Here is a 21,200-nt window from a genome sequence, read left to right as displayed (position 1 = left end):
AATGAATCACATAGCTCACTTGAATGACTCATATTGACTTTCGAATAGTGTGGAAATTGTGATTACTGGTTTGCCATCTCTCTGTAATGTTTCGATATGAAATATTGTGATTATTTTTAATTGTGAAATATTATAGATATGCTTGGATATGGAAAGAATTAATTTATTAATTAAATAGATCTTCCTAACCGATTATGAACACTAAAATTACTTTGTTAACCTTAATTGTATTAGGCGTATAATTCCAGCATTAATAAAAGGATGATTTTAGGCCACAAGATCTTCAAGATCCTATGGATGAGATGCGTTCCTATTTTATACAAAAAAAGCTGTTTTTATTATAGCCCTCCTCTATATATATATATATATATATATATATATATATATATATATATATATATAGGAATGTTATGCTACATACATTATGTGAGCACCACTCGCGTTTAGTCCTCGTTAGCATTATCTTTTTTGTTTGAAACATTTATTTTTATTTTAATACTTCATAAATTGTTATTAGGATCATTAGTTTTATAAATAACATAAAAATCAAAGTCTAATTTGTCTTTTTTATTAATTATTTGAAGTTAAAGGGAATATGAACAAATCGGACTTTGATTTTTATATTATTTATAAAATTAATGATCCTAATAACAATTTATGAAGTATCAGAATAAAAATAAATATCTCAAACAAAAAAGATAATGTTAACGAGGGCTAAACGTGAGTGGTACTCACATAAAGTATGTAATAAAAGAATAAAATTAGTTCTTCATCTCTAACTTAAACATATATAAGACATTTTTTTGATCGAATAAACTTACGGAGATTTGGAAAAGATATTGTATATAATTTAAATGCAAGAGATTATAATGCGAATAGGAAAAATGAGTTTGTACGAGGCATTTTCATGTTAACAAGAAGGCCTGGCCAATCAGGCAGCGTTTAGCTTAATTTTCTTTGAATCTAAATTGAAACCACTGTTTGAATTTCTAATTTTCTAGTTGGTTATATTATGATAGTATTCTGTAACTTTGGATTTTGAAGATGAAAAAACGTTGATAGTTTGTTCTCAACATAAGAAACAATCTAGAATAATTTAAAACATCTAATATTGGTAAAAGATAGTATGTACAACAGTATAAATAATGATACAGAAATATGAAACAAGCTGTATGTTAATAAACTCCTAAATTAATGATTGATCAATGAAGCCACTTTTTTTATCATAGCAATGCCATTCTCAACTTCTGGATTGAACACACTGAAAACATGATCCTCACCTGCAACTTCTACACATTCAATTTCTCCATTCCACCCACTCTTGCTCACCACCTCCTTGTAATACCACCCTCTCTCCTTCAGAAAATCCTTCCCCCCAACATACACCAGCACCTTTCCGCAACCCAAACCCGATATCTTCGGATCCTTACCCGGATTCACCCACGCCGAATCCAAATCCGAGCACACCAATCCCCACATTTTATCGTTAATTTCCTTCCAAAACTTGTTCTCCTCCGCAGTTTCAGTCCCGATCGGATCCACACCCCCGAAATAGGGGCAATTCAGAAACAATCCACGCACAGTCAACCCCTCCGGATTCTCCGACCCGACCCGCACGGCGATGTTGTGTGCGATGTTGGCGCCGGCGCTGTCTCCGCCTAGGTACACGCGATTCAGATCGGCGAATTCCTTAATCCATCCCTCCTTGCCCTCAGCAGTCCATTTGAGAGCGTGCCACGAGTCCTCGAACGCGATCGGCAGCGGGAACTCGGGGGCTAATCGGTAGTTTACTGACACGGCGACTGCGTTGGCTTGTGCGACCAAGTGATTGAGGTGCTTTTGATAGAGCGGTGAGAAGGCGGATTCAATGACGAAAGCGCCGCCGTGGAAGAAGACGAGGAGCGGGAGCTTTTTGTTCCGGTCGGCGTTTGCCGGCAGGTAAATGCGGGCGGAGAGGTTGATCTCCGGCGCGATCTCGACGTCTTTGGATTGGACCCCGTCGCTGGATCGAGAGACGGAGGAACGAAATAATTGCCGCCTAATCTCTCAACTCGGCCGCTCTTGTAGGCTCCGAGTGTTGTGGGGAAATCGATGAGTATTTCGTCCGAGTCCGCCATTGTTGAGTTGAATGAGAAAAGTAGAGGAATTTAGGTAATTGGTTGATTATGTGATTCAGAAAGACGAGGCAGATTAATTTATAGATATGATGGAGTTGTTGTAAGCTTATCTAATTTAATAGTTTAATCTTTATTGAGAAAAGGCATCATGGAAGCTAAACATGCGACAGCACACGAACTCCAGAATTGAGAAACTCAGCAATCCTGGTGAGCAACGACGCAGCGTTGTCGCACGTGGGATTGAACAAATGAAACACGTGCTGCTCCCCAGGCGTCTCGAAGATCTCTACGACGCCGTTCCAATCACTCTTCTTCAAGCTCTGGTAATAGCTCGATCCCCTGCTCCTCAAGAAATCCTTCTCCGCCACGCAAACCAGCACCTTACCGCAACCCAGACCTGACAACACATCCGGGTGGGCCATCGGGTGCAGCCGCGGGTCATCCGGCCCGGCCGACCCGGGGCAGACATAATCCCACACTCTATCGGGCTTCCCAAGCCCGAAGAAGGGGTGGATCAGGACGAGGCCCGAAAATCCAAGCCCGAACCTGCCGTCGCTCCTGGCCCGAACCAGCGTGTTGTGCGCGATGTTGGCGCCGGCGCTGTCGCCGGCGAGGAACACGCGCTGGAGATCAGCGTGGTCGTTGATCCAGGGGTCGGGCCCTTGGCCGGGGCGGGTGTGGGAGTCGACCCATTTGAGGGCGGCGAAGGAGTCGTCGTAGCAGGCCGGGATGGGATGCTCCGGGGCGAGCCTGTACTCGACGGAGACGACGAGGGATCGGGATTGGGAGGCGAGGGCGTTGAGGTGGCGGTGGTAAGATGAGGAGAAGGCGGATTCGATGCAGAAGCCGCCGCCGTGGATGTAGAAGATGAGCGGGGGTTTGGGATCGGAGGGGGAGGTTTTGGGGTTGGGGAGGTATAACCTGACGGAGACGTGCGAGATGGCGACGTCCTTGGATACGACGTCGGTTTGGGGGTCGTGGCCGGCAGGGGCGAACTCGTGGTTCATGTATCTCTCGATGCGGCCGCTGCTGTGAACTCGGAAGAAGGGGGGGAAGTCGTCGGTTATTTGGGTCGGGTCGGATTCCATCTCGGGTACTTGGGTTGGGGTGGGGGTATGTGTGCTTTCAATTTGATGTTCACATATTTATGGTTGCGAATCTTGTGCGATGCACATGACTGGTTGGTGATATTTTTCTTTTCCTAATTAATGACGTGATATTTTTCTTTTCCTAATCTTGTGCGATGCACATGACTGGTTGGTGATATTTTTCTTTAAGCCGCTGCATGCAATACTCGTTCGGAACACATAATACCCTGTATTAGCTAATTTAGTACAAGATCAATCTAGCATTTGATATCTATATTATATATAAAGCAGCAATTTCAAAGATAATATTTTCCCATCAATTTTTTTTATAGTTTTTTTCTTCCACAGTTTTCGATCTGTTTAAAAAAATGTGTGCTCTTTTCTTATCAATAGGTAATTTTTTCTTTCTCAAAATCTAATTTCTCCATGATCTGTAAAGGGCACACTTTTCTTTACCAATCAATTTTCTCTTTCTCTTCCAAATCAAGTTTCTTCGGAAAAGAAAAAGATGAGTACACAGTTAAAACAACAACCTCTAATTATATTCTAGACAAAAAGATACGCACAAAAATAAAAAATCAGCCGAATTAAGAAGAGGGAAGTATTAGGGATGAAGAGCTCGAGGCCAAATTTGAGAGCGGTGCATCTAGTGCAGATTTGTACCGAGTCGAGGCATGAGAAAATATTCAACTATTCGAATTGATATTAAATATTTTTTTTGAATCATTATTCGAAATTTTGATTCGATTTTTGGGTGAATCATGTATAGAGGGAACAAGATTCGATTTTTGGGTGAATCGGGTATAGAGGGAACACGAATTAAAAGAAAGATATAAAGAGGAAGGAAGGACGACAAAGATGGTGGTCTTCAGCCAGTCGTTGGCGGAAAGAGACGACGGCAAAGGCGGCGAGACAACGGCGGCATTTGTTGCTAGTGATTCTGCCAAATTTGTTTAGGGGAAGGTTTAGGAATTTGAGAGATAAAAACGATGCAAACGACGATATCCGAGTAACAGCGATTAGTGGTCGTCGGATTTTAAGGATGAAGGGGTAGGTGGAGAAGTTTTTAGGAATCTGGCATGATTTTGGGGAAGATGGGATGTGTTTTAAATTCACAAATTTTTCGTTTAGAATTAATATAATATATAACCATCATTAACCTAAATAAATATACGTTTGTTACATATTAAAAGGAGTTTTGATAATGGATTTGTAAAAAAAGAGTTGGGCTTTTAAACAAAAACTATTTTGGGCCTCCAAATAATTTTATTTATAATTTTTTTATATTGGAGTAATTATTTTCTAAACGTCTTCAAATTTGATCATGAAAAAATAATCAGTATGCATCTTAAATTTAATATAGAATAAAAATCATCAAAAAAGAATTTAATTAAAATGAATAAGTTATGAAAAAATTAAAATATTTTATTTTTTTTTCTTCGTTATTTTTTTTTTAACTTTTTATTTATGTTTGTGAATAAAAATATTTATTATGATAAATAATATATGCATAGTGCAAATTTTTGTTATCGAATAATTTCTAAATTTATTTAATAACTATAATTATCATTACATTTTGTATACATTGAAAATTTACATTTTTAAATAAAGGATTTTATTGAGTAATTAATTTGAATTATTATTATATTTTATTAATACGTATTTTGTATTTATTTTTTATTTTTAATTATTTATCATTTAATTTCGATTTTCGTCGTGCATCGCACGAATGGGTGTATACTAGTTATTTAGTAATAATACGGATGACCCGGTTTAATCCCACGACCCAGTATTATTAATCCAGATTTCTTATAAATCCGGATTTCTTATAATTAATAATACCACTTCCCCCCTAGGATTAACTTAAACCAAGATATTCCGTATTTAGTCATGATAACAAACACCAACTCAGTATTAGTAATCTGTCATTATCCACGCTAAATATTCTGGTTACAAATTAGCCTACATAATCCTTTACTGAAAGCCAAACGAGCCCTAAACGTTAGTACTATTTATGTCAACATCATAATTATTTAGAGGACTTTACTTTTGATAATTTAGTTAAATAGATTAAAATTTGAGATATTTTATAATTTCAACTATTTGAATTAATTTTACTTTAAGTTAGTAAAAAAATCAGGTAGATGGTATAAATATTTTGACAACACATTTTTTCTTGAGAAATTGATATTTTATAACAAAGGAAGGATAGTGTGACTTAATACAAGAATGGATAAATTAAGAGTAAAATTTTGAAGTAGTCAAAATGAAGCATAAAACACAATTTATGACCACACATTGAAAAAACATAAAATTTGGCCATTTTTATTGATTTGGACGTTTTTACCCTTAATGAGGCGGACCGGGCTGGATCAGGTGCGCGGGTCGCGTGCCGGGTCGGGTTAGACACTTATGGCACTATTAGTGCCATAAGCGCCAAGATTTTACTTTGGTTTTATTTTGGATTTCCGTTGGCACTTTTGGCACTAGGATTTCCGTTGGCACTTTTGGCACTATTAGTGCCATAAGTGCCAACGGAAATTCAAAATAAAACCAAGTAAAATGATCATTTTTTAGTGCCATACGTGCAACAGAAACAATAGTAATAGAATCAAGAAATTATAAATGGATCATCTAAACCCTAAATGGATAATCTAAACCCTAAATCGAACATCTAAACCCTAAATGAATAATGCAAACCCTAAATGGAACATCTAAACCCTACGGGGAAGTGTTTAAAATGGTTATTTTGGCACTTATGGCACAAATAGTGCCATAAGTGTCAACGGAAATTCAAAATAAAACGAAGTTATAAAATGATGCGTATGGCACTTATGGCGCTATTAGTGCCATACGCGCAGTGGGCGCTGGCTTTTCCCCGCGAGCGCGCAACTCACCCATTAGCTTCCAGCGACCGCGTAATCATCCAGCGGTCGCGCAATCACCCCAGCGGCCGAGTAAAAAGGGCAAATTAGGCATACCACCTAATTAATGGCAATATTTTGATGTTTTAAGATTAGGGGCCAAAAATTGATTTTTAATCTTCATTATGACCATTTGACTACATTGTTTCATGAATAAATATATTATCATTCAAACCAATAAATATATAAAAAAATATGGTTCCCAATTAAAATGATAAATATATATCTCATTATATTATCCCTCTATTTAAAGGGATAAAAAGCAAACAGACCCTTACTATAACAATCTAATGTTTTGAATAATGTTCATTTTAAATCAAATTAGAGTTGAGAAACTTGAAAAATAGATGTCAAAATTCCAAACATGTTAATGTTTTATAGCTAGTGTGAAATTTTTGTACTTCATTCTTATATATAGTCTAACTTTTCAGAAAAATATATTATACTCCCTCCATCCATGAAAAAGAGTCTCATTTGGGACTCGGCATGAATTTTAAAAAGTTGTTAAAATAGGTGTAAGTAGATAGAGAAGTAAATTTATAAGGGTAGTGTTAATAACAATTTTAATTGATTAATCCTTTATTAATGGGTAAACAATTTCAAGCAATATTGAGCAAACAATTTCAACAACAAATTCGATTCCAACAAGGAATGAATTTCAGCAACAAATTCAAACAAATTCAACAAATCAATTCCACCTACAAATTTAGGAAATTACAGCAACAAATTCAAACTCTCTACAGCAAATTCGATTCCAGCAAATTCAACAACTTTCTGGATATTCAAAACAAATTCGAACATATTCAACAACAAATTCGACAACAAATTCAACAACAAATTCAAACAACAAATTCCACCAAAATAAATTCAAGCGTAGGGGGAGCGAGGCGGCGAAATAAGGGTTTCTAGCTCTGAGAGGCGGCAATTTGAGGGTAGAGCGAGGGGTTGTCGTTGTTACCTGAGAAATAGAGAGAGGGAGGGATGAAGGGCGACGTAGAGAGAGGCGGTCGGCGGCGGCGTTCCTCGCCGGGGAAGAGACTGGGCTCGGCGGCGGTGGCCTTTCGGTCGTTGCGCTCAGGGGAGCGGTGAGAGAGAGAGAGAGATGAAGCTAGGGGATTTAGGGTAGATTCTAGATAGGGTTGAGTGGTGAGAGAGAGAAATGAAGCCAGGGGAGCGGCGCTCAGGCGCGGCTTCGTCGGAGAGCGAACCGCGGCGGTCGCAGCTCTCGCTGCCATCACCTTTGCCGGCAGTAGGCGTCTGGGTTTAAGGGTGCGTGAGAGTTTGAGAAGAGAGAGAGGGCGTGAGGCGAGAGGTGAGAGAAGGGAGGGGCACCGGTGGTGGTGCCCAGAGAGCCGGCGACGCCGGTGTGGAAGGGGGGGCGCCGCTGCGTCTATGTGTGTGTCGTGTGTGTTTTGTGAGTGTGTGTGTGGGTTTTAATTTCAGACGTCTAAAGGGTAATTAATTAAGACGGTTAAGTTAATTAATGAATAACTAAAGTGTTTAAATTTGATTTGTGGTGGGCCCATCAATAGCAACTAAAGTAAATAGTGAAACAAAATAAGGGTAAAGTTATAAAAAAAATGAAACAAGACTCTTTTTTGTGGAAAAAAAAGGGGGAGGGGAGGAATCAGGACTCTTTTTGTGGACGGAGGGAGTATAGAAAAAAGATATGTGCAATTTCATTTTTACATTTTTAAGTAAAGGATTGTGTTGATGCCACTACCAAAATTGTTTGAGTTAATTCTAAAATTTTATACTACCAAATTGTTTAGACGTTAACAACAAATTGCGTTTGCAGAATTATGTACCAATATCAATTTATTTAGGGTTAATATGCAAAAACATCTCTAACGATACCATCCCAACTACACTTAAACCCCTAACATAACGTTGATAGCAACTAACACCCCAAAGTTCATTAAGTACTAGTGTACTACAATTAAACCCATAAACAAAATTTCTTTCACAAAATTAAGAAATTCATTTTTTTTAAATTTATATAATATATAAAAGGGGAGTTTTCTCCCTCCATTTTTCCCACCATTTTTTCTCTCTCTTCTCCCATTATTTTTTTCATATAAATAAATATTTTCATACACAGACATAAATAAAAGAATTGTAAAATTTTAACAAAGAGAAAGAAAATATAATATTTTAAAATTTTAATAACTTATTTGTTTTAAATTTATTTTAAATAATTTTTATACCATATTAAATATTTTGTTGCAAACTTAAACATAAGATGCTTATTAAATATTTCTTCATAAATTAAATTTGATATTATTTAGAAAAGTATTAAAATTGTAAAAGAAAAAAGAGATGAAATATAATGAAAAAATTGATGGGAGAAGAGAGAGAGAAAAAATGGTGGGAGAAAACTCCTATTTTATATAGATTTAAAAAAATGAATTTCTTAATTTTGTGAAAGAAATTGTTTATTTATGGATTTAATTGTAGTACTTAATGAACTTTGGGGTGTTAGTTGCTATCAACTTTAGGTTAGGGGCTTAAGTTAGGGGTGTTTTTGTATATTAACCCATTTATTTATTTTATTTTTCTTTGTTATATTCTCCGCCGCAAGCTACAAATTACAGGGTTTAGCCAAAGAGCTACATTTAATGGAAATGTGTAGTTCATAGAAATGTACGTACATATGATGGGAGTTCAAACGTAACACATAGAGGAAAATAATATGTATTTATTAAAGAAAAATTGTTTAAGAAACAAACATAGCATGTCAAGTAATATTACACAAAAATCATATTGCTAGTATTGTTTTTTGGGGGGGCTTAATGCATAGTAAAACTTGCTGCTTTTACAAGAGTTCCAAGTCTAAAACCCACAATAAAACTAAAACAATGAACCTTCAAGTACATATTTGAAGAAATTTGTATTCATCAATTTGAATCTTTCCAACAAAATATTGCATTCTTAAATCTAGACGATTTCTTATTCATAGGCTATTATAGGGTCAAGACAAGCCGCTATGGTGAAATTGGTAGACACGCTGCTCTTAGGAAGCAGTGCTAGAGCATCTCGGTTCGAGTCCGAGTGGCGGCATGACATGTCCTAAAAAAAGAAAATAGATCCTATAATGAATAATAATGAATTCAATTTCGGATTTCGATTTTATAATTAAGGAACTTTTTTTTATGATATTTTCAACTTTAGAGCATATATTAACTCATATTTCGGATCTATGAGCCAAAAATAGCCTTTATTCAATATTAATTGGATAGGGTCCAAGATTCACAATAATATAACATTATGAATAATTGGAAGCTATTTTGATGAAATTAACACCAATCCTTCAAAATTAGAGCTGATTCATCGTTATCTCTCAAAGTAGTTGAAATCACACTTACCAGGCAGCTTATGTGGCGTTGAAGAAAGCAAGCAATCGATCGGTTATGGCGGCAGCTTTATCAGTATTGGGACTGAACAAATGGAAGCAATGCCCTTCTCCTTCCGACTCCATAATCTCCACCTCTCCACTCCACTCGCTCTTCTTCAATCCCTCGTAGTAGGCTCTTCCCCTATCCCTCAGGAAATCCTTCTCCGCCACGAAGAATATCACGCGCCGCCCCGGCATCTCCCGAATCCGTGAGTCCACCGCCGGATTCAGCCGCGGATCGTCGTCGCGGCCGCTGCTCGTAGGGCACAGTATTTTGTACACCTTGTCCACATGCTTGTTGCCGAAGAAAGGATGCACTAAGAAAATCCCCAAAATCTCCACACCCCCGAATCGGCGGACTCCGGCGCGAATCGCCACGTCATTCGCTATGGTGGCCCCCGCGCTCTCCCCCCCGATAAACACGCGCCGGAAGTCGGCGTACTCGTTGAGCCACGGATCGGCGCCGCCGCCGTCGGCGTGGCCCGCGATCCACTGGAATGCGGTCCACGAGTCGTCGAATGGGATCGGGAGGGGGTTTTCGGGAGCTAATCTGTAGTCGACGGAGACTGCGATTAGGTTTCCCTTCTCGACTAATTTGGAGATGAAGTTGTGGAAAGGGGGGCTACTGGCTGCTCCCATGCAGAAAGCGCCGCCGTGGATGTAGACGACGAGGGGGAGTTTCTGCGGCGGAGCTCGGTGGCGCGGCGCGAATATGCGGACGGAGACGCCGGTGTCGGGGTCGATGATGACGTCTTTGGAGCGGACGGCGGCGTCCGGGTCGTCGGAGGGAGGGGTGTTGATTGGCGGAGGGAGCCTCTCGATGGTGCCGTCGGTGAATAGGCGGAAATAGGGCGGCATTTCGATGGCGATTTCTTTGGTTGCTGAGGCCATTGAAGAAATGTGATTGATTGGCGAGGAAGAAAAGTCCAAACAAATTGGTTGGTTTGTGCCGGATATTTTATGGATGCATCACGTTTTAATTATACAATAAATGATAATTATTATGTTACAAGTATGCGTGCGTAGGGAGATGAGAATTTTGGGTGATTTAATTGGTGGAGGTAGTCTCATCATTCATGATATAAATTTTGCATTTATAGAATTCAACCAAACCAAGTACCTTCTTTTTTTTTTGATCAATACAAAATTCATTAAAAAACTTGGGTGGTACTAGGAGTACCAAAAACATCAAACAAGTGGTGCGAACTCGTTAGAGCACCACAAAGTAAAAGAAACATTGAACTCGACAACATGGAAGATTTTGTTCCAGCTCCAAAGCCTCCCTTTGACCTCATTAACAAGATTGGACACCTCCCAATTCTTATTCTCATATATAAGTAAATTTTAAGTTTCAGAATCTTGTCGTATTCCAGTCTATGGGTGTCGTGTTCATAGGAAATCTTTCGAATTAACCATCATATCGATGCAAATCATTTTATTGTTACATGAAAATAATATTAATCATGAATGGCCTTCTTAGTAATATCCGAGAGAGCCTTTAGATTTGAGTTTCATTCATTAATTGCACACTTCGGTGCACGCGGATCACATTAGATTCATATCAATTAAATCTTAATCGTGGTTAATAAATTTTATTTATAAATTCTAATTACAATTAATTAAAATGAAAACATCGTACATCCACATCCACATCCGTATAACAAGTTCTTGTCTTTTTCTTATAAGGATTTAAGTTTACACTAGCTCAAACTTCTTCTAAATCATTTTTGTTTTCAATTTCAAATTATTTTCCATTTTCCTTAAAAAAGTCATTTTGGGATGCTGGTGTGTTATTTTAAATTAAGCAGTTATAATCAAGTTCATCTAATCAAATATCATATCATAAGATTAAGTGTTAATGTATATCAGCCAAAAGTGGCAAAAGGTCACATGTATGACTTTTTTAGATGTTACACTTACAATATGTTAATGGGTATAAAAATTAGGTTGCCTAATAAACTAATATAGTTCTCAAAATAACTTAAATGTCTTTTAAATAAGACCTATAAACAACCATGCTACTGACGTAAGTAATTACGCCACTTGTAGCTAGGACCAATTCTTTTTTCTTTTATTTTGAAGGAAAAATACAAATTAATTCTAGAACCCTTCTATAGTTTCAACGACTGGACCATAAATTATAACCTTTGCATTTTCAATTCGGTAGTCTATAAACTTTTTGTCAAGTGGTAATCTATGAACTTAATAACAGTATCCCTCTTTTATTGAAGGGGGCCATATTCAACCTAACTTATCTTCACTAGTCGGTAATCCGTCAGGAATAAATGAAAATATATAAATATTTGTAATTATTTAATATATTTTTTATTTGATGATTTTTTTTCACTAAAATAAAGCATTAAATAAATTTGTTTTAAAGTAAAAGATGTTAACTAAATATATTTTTACTACTAATATTTAGTCAAACAATTCTCTCAACTCAGAAGGTAATTGTAAGAAACTAATTTTAGACACTTCCACCAATCCAATCTGATTATGATGATTTTAGAAATTTCCGATGCTTAAAGGTCAACTTCTGTCTCCCCCTCCAAAAAAAAAGAAGAAGCAAATTCCAAAGTCCCAATCCGAAACATGATAGAGTAAAAGATGAAATATATTCATCCTCATATAACACATTATTATAATGCGATTATATATAAAAGAAAAGAAAAACCTAAGAAACCCTTGAAAGCACAAAACAAGCAGACTAAGGGTCGAGCCTCATTAAAATCCTTTTACAGAAAACTCTGTTGGAAAAACCGTAGAAGGAAGAAAGAGTACTCGTCTAAAACGAAAACAAAAAGGAAAGGAAAGAGGAGCGGGAAGGTCAGTTTCAAGAACTTCGGCCTAACCATCGTCCCCAAACCGACCCGACTAAACCATCCTCATATAACATAATTTACCTAACATGAAAAAATATGATGGGATTTATTGCACCTTTCTTCCCTCCAAGCACAAGTAACACACACATATCAAATCAACCTAGAAAAATATAAGAAAAAAAATATTTTAAATAATATCGTTAATGACTTAAAACTTTTAAAGTTTGAATAAAATATTAAATTTGCAATTACCTCATAATCTATCGCAAAATTTCATCATACACAACATTAGTTGTTGTGTCTTGCGTATGACCACTCTCATCACATACTAAAATCTTTAGACCTCTTTTTCTAGTGACTCTTGAGATTGCCACGTAGAGTTGTCCATGACTAAAAACTGATTTCGGTAGGTATAATCCTACATTTGAAAGAGATTGTCCCTGGCTTTTATTTATTGTCATAGCAAAACAAACACTCACAGGAAATTGCCTTCTCTGAAACCGAATAGGAAATTTAGCGAAATTTGATGGACTCATAATAATTCTAGCTATGGAAAACTTTTTGCCCGCATTTTTTCCTGAAATGAGTTTGCCTTCAATTACGCGTTTCCCAAGTTGAGTTACTATTAGCCTAGTGTCATTGCAAAGCTCATTAGATGGATCAATATTTCTGAGAAACATTATTATGCATCCTTCTTACAATTTAATTCACTACAAGAAACTGGGCGATTAGCGACGGAATTTTTCGTCGCTAATCGCCAAAAATTCGTCGCTAATTTCGATCACCGACGGATCAACGACGGCCGCCGTGTGTTGCTGTAAAAGTGGTCGGTAAAAAAATTACCGACATAATTTATTTCCGTCGCTAATTACCGATGGACCATCCGTAGGTAAGCACACGACGACGCCTGTCTGAAATCAGCGACAGAAATAGTCCGACGCCTGTCTCAAACTAGCTTATTCTCCACAAGTATTTTGGTATTTCTAATGTATTTTTAACTTAATTGCATACGTTAAGACGAACTTCCCAGTTGGTCACCCATCTTAGTTGTGCTCTAATTCAAGCATGCTTAACCTTGAAGTTCTTTTCGAGTGGTCACCAATACAGAACACGCGTATTATTGATCTAACCATCACCTATTAATTCATTTAAACTCTATTTTAATATACAATATCATTTATTCATAACCTTAGAATATGCTGAAGTCATATCTAAGACTTGTGGTGCCGACGAAAGAATGACGGTAATATATGACCGAATTTAAAATAATAAAAAATATTAATATTATAGTTAGTTAAAAATATATATATATTATTGTTGAAAATAACAATAAATTTAAAATATTCTCAATAATTTAAAAATAAGAATAAATTAGAATATTAATTAAAAAATAATAAAAATATTTTAAAAAAAAATAAAAATAACAAAAAATTAATAATATTTACCGACAGATTATTAATTAAAAACTAAAAAAATTCAAAAATTCAAAAAAAAAATAAATCATATTTAGCGACGGAATATTTTTCGTCGCTATTTTTTTTTACGAAAAATAATAAAAATATACTCCATCCGTCCACGAATTAAAGCCCCGTTTGAGGGTGGGCACGGAAACTAAGAAAGCTAAAAAAGGTGTTGTAGATGAAATATAAGGGTAGTTGACTAAAGTGATAAAGTAGTTGACTAAAGTGTTAAAGGTGTTGTGTGGTGGGTCCACTAGTGATAAAGTGTAATAAATATAAAATATAAAAATGATAAAGTTGTTGTAAGGTGGGTCCATTAGTGGCAAAGGGTAGTAAATATAGGAAACGAAGAAGAGTAAAAAGGTACATAAAGCACAATAGGGCTTTAATTGGTGGACATAAATTTAAGTGCAAGTAGGGCTTTAATTCGTGGACGGAGGGAGTATATTTTAAAAAAAAGTAAAAAAATTAATAAATCATATTTAGCGACGGAATATTTTCCGTCGCTAATAATTCCGTCACTATTTTCGTCGGTAAATTTAAAAAAATAATTAAAAATAAATTAAAAATAATAAATAATATTTAACGACGGATTATTTTCCATCGCTATTCCGTCGGTAAATTAAAAAAAATATTAAAAAAATAAATAAAAAATAATGAATAATATTTCACGACGGATTATTTTCCGTCGGTAAAATTTTTAAAATATCTTCGTCGGAATTCCGCCGTTGATTACCAACGGATTATTTTCTGTCGGTAATTCCATCGGTGTCCGATATATTTTTTGTAGTGATTTCATGACTCGGTAATCTTGAACACTTGATTGTGTTGAGATATTCAACCGAGAATACATGTTCATCAAGGTCCACTTGTCCATCTTCTTTACAAATACTGTCTGAACTTAGGTAAACATTTTCCTTGCTAGACATCAGAGATATGACGTAATCATTGATTGTATCAACCGGCCATCTCATTGGTGGGGGCCAAGATAACTCTATTCTTAAACATTTTTGGATCAAATGCATTATTCATGACGTCATTGTATGTGTTTTTCACTATAGCTGCAATAGGATTTGTTGCATCGCGTATAAGGATATCTTCTGATAATGCCACAACAGATTCTCCATCACCAAGACTATGTCCGGCAGTACCGTCACCTATTTTAAGTATCCACTCTGCAAATTTTTTGGTTTCTTCTGCATGCGTACCAGAAGCATTTGCCTGAAACAAAAATGTGTACCAATATGTCTTATTCGAATTATCACTAAATCAAACAAAAATATCTATTGTTTTTATCAGCCTTATTGCCTTCCCTATACGTTGTATTATAGTATTTTCATGAAAATATCCTAACTATACATAATTACATTTAAATGTTCACAAAATCAATCAAGATAAGTCATTTAACCTTACTGTGTCATCTTGTAAAGTATGTAATCCATAGAAAAACGATCTATTACTACATTAATTTTAATTAGCCTAATATAATTGACAAATGCCATCGTATTCTATCAAGGTATTTGGATTTAGAATAAATTAATAAATTTTTGTTATTATCGCTGAACTTAATTTACTATAGTCGCCTTTATATAACATCTACTAAGGAATGAGGACTAATTCGAACAATGCAAGATAAAATTATTAAGATAAATACATAGATACAAACATTTAGTAATTTTTATATTTTAATATTTTTATTTGAATTAAAATAATATTAATAAATTCTCATGGTAATATAATTTTTTAAAAATATATATTTAGATTAAGATTAAAATACATAAGAAATTAATTTATCTAAGAATTTGAGATTTATTTAAGAATTTGAGTCTATCTATAATAAAGATGATAGGTTGAAATAAATAAAATAAGAGCTCAAACGTGGCTGCATGAGGCCGAAATTAGATATATATGATTGGGATATAATTAAGGGATGGAATTAAAAGTACCCACCCCCATAATATGTCTATGAAAAATACCCACCCCCTTACTAGGGGGTAGGTATTTTTCATAGACATATTATGGAAGTGGGTATTTTAATATATTAAGTCTAATATTTAATGTATAAGAAATTAGATATAGAAATTTGTTGATGTTAAGTTCGAAATTAGATATATAGAAATTTGTTGATTAAAAATTTAGAAAAAATAAGAATGAATGAGAATTGAGGAAAATTAGAATAGAGTGATTCTATTACGCCTTGAGGATAGAGCTTATTTTACTTTTATATATATATATATATATATATATATATATATATATATAAATTCTACATTGTAAAAGAATATATATTTTTAATGTTGTGAAGAAATCGATTAACTTTTAAAAAAAAATCAGCTAAAAGAACTGTTATATAGTAATATTTTTTAATAGAACCATATATTGCATGCGCTCCATTCTCTCTCCTTCTATTCTAGGATAATAATATTATCCAACATTAAAGAGAAAATGAGTAAAAAGGTGTTGTCCGATAAAATATTTCATCCTGTCCGGATAAATTTTTCCATCATATTAACATGTGACAATAGTGGAAAATGAGTGAAAATATACTTTTTCTCTCATTTTTCATCAAAGTAAACGGATCCTAAGTAATCAATTCATATTCTGAAGCACTTGAAATAATTTCTGGATGAATTTATTAAAATTTTCTTCTGAAATAAATGCATTTTAATGTTTACCTCTTTAAATGTAAGGACGTTTGAACATGATTGAAATTTGAAGTGTGTCTTTTCTTGCGATTTATTCAAATTCAATATATTTAGTTTTAGGGTAAATATCAGTTTATGACCCATCGTTTGAGCGTTTTCTCAAATATATCACACTCTAAGCATATTTACAAAACAATACCCATCGTTTCATTTTTTTCTTATTTGTGGCCCGCAAAAATAATTCGGCAACCGGTAATTGACGCGTCCGGTCAAGCACCATGTTGGAAGTACACGTGGAATAAAAAAAATAAAAAACAAATTATAGAAGAGACCATGTATGCGCCTCTCCCTCTCTCCTTCGTTCACTCTCTCGCTCCCTTTCATTCTCACACAGATAACCTCCGCCGCCGTCCCTATTCAGGCGAAGTCGCCGGTCATTCTTCCTCATCTCTAATCTCTCACTCACTCTCTCTCTCTCGCTCGTCCCCCTCATCTCATATCTCACCAAAAATCCCCAAAATTTCAGAAACCCTAGGTCCTCTCCCCTACGCCGGTGTTCGCTATTATTTTCACCACGCCGCAAGTATACGGTGTAGTTGCAATATAAGGGAAGCAAGGTCGTATTCCACAAGGATTGGTGAATTTAAACTTCTAAATATTATTAATAAGTTGTTTTCAATCTATTTAGACAACCAAAGTTCAAGAGGTGTTGATAACTAAAACAAAGCTAAATAAAGCAAGTAAGGTAGATAACAATAACATAAACTTAGTGAATAAATTGGGGAATGACTTGAATGAAAGTTATCCTAGGGACTAGATTTCGATGGATCGTAATGAACTTCAATCTAAATCAATATAAATCTTGATATGGCCTACTTATCTAGGGCGATCTCCCCACTAGTTTTAGCCCCCTCCCGGACGACTAAAACAGTAGATTACGGGTCATAATTGCCGTCCCCGGTCAATTTCTAACCTATAACTCCCAAGAGCACAAAAGATCAACAAGCCCTCACCCACCTCTCAACCTCCCGGTTTATTGAGATGATATGTATCAAACTCCTAATCTATTGTAATTATCCTCTCCCGATTCAAATCACAAATTAGAAATGCACAAAAGGTGGCCAACCAATCATACAAGAGATAAATCTAGGACTTGAAAAGATAACAATAAGCACAATCAAGATATATATTGAACAAAGAAATCAATCCATTACAAATCCATCTAATCTAATCCCTAAGATAAGAGATTTTAGCCAAGCATATTCATAATAAAAGCAAATCTCAAGTCATAAGAAAACATAAATAAAGATATAGAGAGATAGAGATTCATAGACAAATCCTATAATCTTGATCTTCAATCATGTAGTCTTGATGAGCTCCTTTCCAAGTCTTCCCCTTCTTTATTTGATTTTGGTGTTGTTTTTGTGTGTGGAAGAGAGAAAAATAGTAGAGAATGGAGGCTAGGGTTTGGGATTGGAGAGTTGGGGAAGATGAAGTGGGTGTGTGTGGTGAATGATGTTAGAAAAGAAGGAAAAAATGGAGTTTTGGGGCTAAAATCGCGTCTGGGGCCCACTTGGGGGAAGCCCCGCCCTTTTTCCGCGGTCACGGCCCGCGTCCGCGGCCTTCAAACGTGGGGGATGCTCAGGGGACCCGCGGTCCCGCCCCGCGGCCGCGGGTGTCTCCTGAGTCGGGAACAGCTGACCCGCGGTCTTACCCCGCGGCCGCGGGTGGTGACCGCGGGGTACTGGGCGTTTTGCACAGTCTGCTCGTTTTGCTCCGTTCTCCCTCGTCCGGACTCGGATTTGGTCGCCGTTTGCGCTCACGGATTCCTCTCGAGACGTACTTCAATATCATATCTTCACAATCCTCCAATTAATCCTTGATTTTTCCTGAAATTACTCCAAAACTATACCAAGACATCAAATCTTCATAAAACTCAACATTATGGTACAAACACGCATTGGCAAACAAAACATGAAGGAAAATGACAACAAATCATGTGGAATTGAGGTACGAAAACCATGTTTGTCAGCCGGTGCTGCCTTCCTTCTCTCTAACTTCGACCGACACTTGCAGCCGTCGTCCTCCCTTTCTCGCCTCGAACGGACGGCAACAACAAAACGTCACCGCTCCAGCTGGCTTTTCCCTCTCTTCCCAACACCCTCTCCCTCTCTGACATCGCCACCGCCGCTCGCCGACGACGGCAGCTCCACCACCGCCTTTTTCTCTCACCGACAGCAGCGTACCCTATCTCCTTTACCACCGAACAGCAGCAGGAAAGCCGCCGCTGCTTGCCGCCTCAGTCCTACCCGGGCTCAAAACACCAAGACCCCCAAAGCCAGTAAACTTGAAGCAATTGATTCCGAGATGTGAAAACAATTAATGAAAAATAGAAGATATTGAGTATGACCTGTGCAGATTTTGGTTGCGGGGAGAGGTGAAGGAGGTGCCAGAAATTTGCTCGGCGTAGAGGCCGTAGGGGCAGAGGAGGGCGAATGGATCCTTGATTATCCTGATTTTTGGAAAAAATTTAGTGATAAAATTGTTGATGAAGGTGTGCACTACTTGAGATTGTCTTATGATATTAATATGTCTATTTGTGCCGGTATACTAAGAACTTTGTCCGCTTTACGTTTAATGTTCACATCTACTGCTGAAAAAAAAAACTCAATTAATGAGCATTTACATGCTTTCATGCAAATTAGCATATTATAAGTCTTTGTTTATGTTGAAAATTGGTGCAAATCATTTGTCAGGTACATTTGAGGAAGAAGAAAACTGGCGTGCTCAATATGGTCAAGTAAGTCGACTAGATGAAGAGTGGATGTTAGGTGTGCAAATGGTGGATTTGTGGGATTGGGCTTTGGTCAAACTTTGGTTCGACCGTTCGAGGAACAAAAAAAGATGGAAAAACAGAGGTTTCAGGCTTGTCGGCAGATTGAGAAAGCCCTCTAGCAAGCTTCACCCGTCAGTTCCTTCAGGTGGTGGCATACTGAAAACTACACCAGTATGTGAAGCTTACCTTGATATGGTACGAGTGACATCAGGTTTGCCTGTTGTTCCATATGAACCAACCATTGGGTTTAAATTGCTCAAGAATATCTTTAGCGAGACAGATACTCTTGAATGACCGGCGACTTCGCCATAACAGGGGGCGGCGGTGGCAGCGGAGGTCATCTATGTGTGAGAATGATATGGAGCGAGACAGTGAAGAGAACAAGAGAGAGTGAATGAAGGAGAGAGAGAGAGATGCACATACACGTGTCTTCTATAATTTATTTTTTGTTCCACGTGTACTTCCAACATGACGCTTGGCCGGACACATCAAATACCGGTCGTCGGATTATTTTTGCGGGCCACAAATAAGAAAAAAAATGAAACGATGGATATTGTTTTGTAAATATGCTTAGGGTGAGATATATTTGAGAAAACGTCCAAACGATGGGCCATAAACTGATATTTGCCCTTAGTTTTATTATCACTTCATATAAATAAAAAATTGAATTTCAATATAACTTAACTATCTTCAATAATATGGTAGAATCCGCGAGGGTTCTTGGCTTAAAACGTAGAAAACGTCACAAAACATTTACTTTGTTTGATTGATAGTATGATATATAATTGAGTATTTTTGTATTAAAAATTATGATTTTTCCATTTTTATCCTTTTAATTAGATATGAATCAAATAAAATTAGTTTAAATGATAGGCATTATCAAGGGACTTAAAATATCTCAAAATTTCGATCCATCTTAATAAATAAGGAATTGATCTCATACTATTTTTATATACTCCCTAAAAGTATGAATTAATTATATGTATGTTAAAAACAAATATGTTAATTAACTTGTTTGGACGAAATAAGATTGCAAAACTTTCGAAATGCTAGCAAAGATAGTATTCAGTCTAAAACCTGATCAAAAAAAAAAAAAAGTATTCAGTCTAAAAACAAATGCTACCATCTTCTTCTTTAGGAAAAGAAAAAAAAATTAAGCTCGTATAATATTTATCTTACGAAAACACACAATGTTATCTCGTTCTGTGAGAATATGAAATGCAAATTGAAAAAAATTTGCAAACATATTCTCTAAAAACAAACCATTAAAACAATTGAATGCATGTACATTTTGTGTGTGGAGAGGTATGAATGCATATACGTTGAATTGCTTTGGATAAATAGAATGAGGACTGGGCCTAATTAAAAAAGGGCCCACGTTTTGCCCTAGGCTGATTCTGATCCAATTAATATGTGGGCCCGGCCCGGCAACGTGGCAAGGCTCGTTAGTCATTAATACATGAGCAGAAAATGTGAAGCTAGGAAAGAGGAGGTCGGTACGGGCAGGCGCCACTTCCTATGCATTAAATAAAAAAAGAATAAATAATATTTTCTATACTTTTTTTTTTTCCGACTTATTACTAACTGGCTGCAACCTGGTGATAATTGTTATAAATAAAAAAGAAATCAAATTTTACTAGTATAATAATTTGGATGAGTTGAATTTGCATTGTCATTCCCCACCACTGACCGCTTTTTTGCCCTTTTCCAATTATCACTCCATGTGTGCAGCCAAAAGCCTGCTTCTTGCCTCTGTTTTTATTTTATTACTTTAACTTTTAAAAATTAAAAATGCAAAAAGGCTGTTTAGTTCTTTCCCTACAAATATATCTAATATCCTCTTCCTCTCCCATCCCATTTCACTTCACCTAATTAATTAATTTATGGGTCATTTTATGGGAATGGATTGGAGAC

General features: G+C 36.3%; 2 protein-coding genes and 1 pseudogene across 2 annotated transcripts; all 3 read right to left on the bottom strand.

Annotated features, from left to right (window-relative positions):
• Positions 1–1,087: 1,087 nt before the first annotated feature.
• On the bottom strand, positions 1,088–2,117 carry LOC131004731 (2-hydroxyisoflavanone dehydratase-like; annotated as a pseudogene).
• On the bottom strand, positions 1,088–3,330 carry LOC131004730 (probable carboxylesterase 12). Its single transcript, XM_057931468.1, has one exon. The coding sequence runs from the start codon at positions 3,203–3,205 to the stop codon at positions 2,273–2,275; it is 933 nt and encodes a 310-aa protein (XP_057787451.1). The 5' UTR covers positions 3,206–3,330; the 3' UTR covers positions 1,088–2,272.
• Positions 3,331–8,958: 5,628 nt separating this feature from the next.
• LOC131004729 (probable carboxylesterase 2) lies at positions 8,959–10,582 on the bottom strand. Its single transcript, XM_057931467.1, has 2 exons — positions 9,495–10,582; positions 8,959–9,198 (listed from the first exon to the last, which is right to left on the bottom strand). The coding sequence occupies exon 1, from the start codon at positions 10,412–10,414 to the stop codon at positions 9,503–9,505; it is 912 nt and encodes a 303-aa protein (XP_057787450.1). The 5' UTR covers positions 10,415–10,582; the 3' UTR covers positions 8,959–9,198; positions 9,495–9,502.
• Positions 10,583–21,200: the final 10,618 nt, after the last annotated feature.

Source organism: Salvia miltiorrhiza, unplaced genomic scaffold (genome assembly GCF_028751815.1).
Source record: "Salvia miltiorrhiza cultivar Shanhuang (shh) unplaced genomic scaffold, IMPLAD_Smil_shh original_scaffold_455, whole genome shotgun sequence".
Lineage (NCBI taxonomy): Eukaryota > Viridiplantae > Streptophyta > Magnoliopsida > Lamiales > Lamiaceae > Salvia > Salvia miltiorrhiza.
This window is presented reverse-complemented; position numbering and strand designations above follow the sequence as displayed.

Bases quoted from the DNA above. Each gene is read 5' to 3' on its own strand.
- LOC131004730 (XM_057931468.1), bottom strand. From the start codon at position 3,205: ATGGAATCCGACCCGACCCAAATAACCGACGACTTCCCCCCCTTCTTC.
- LOC131004729 (XM_057931467.1), bottom strand. From the start codon at position 10,414: ATGGCCTCAGCAACCAAAGAAATCGCCATCGAAATGCCGCCCTATTTC.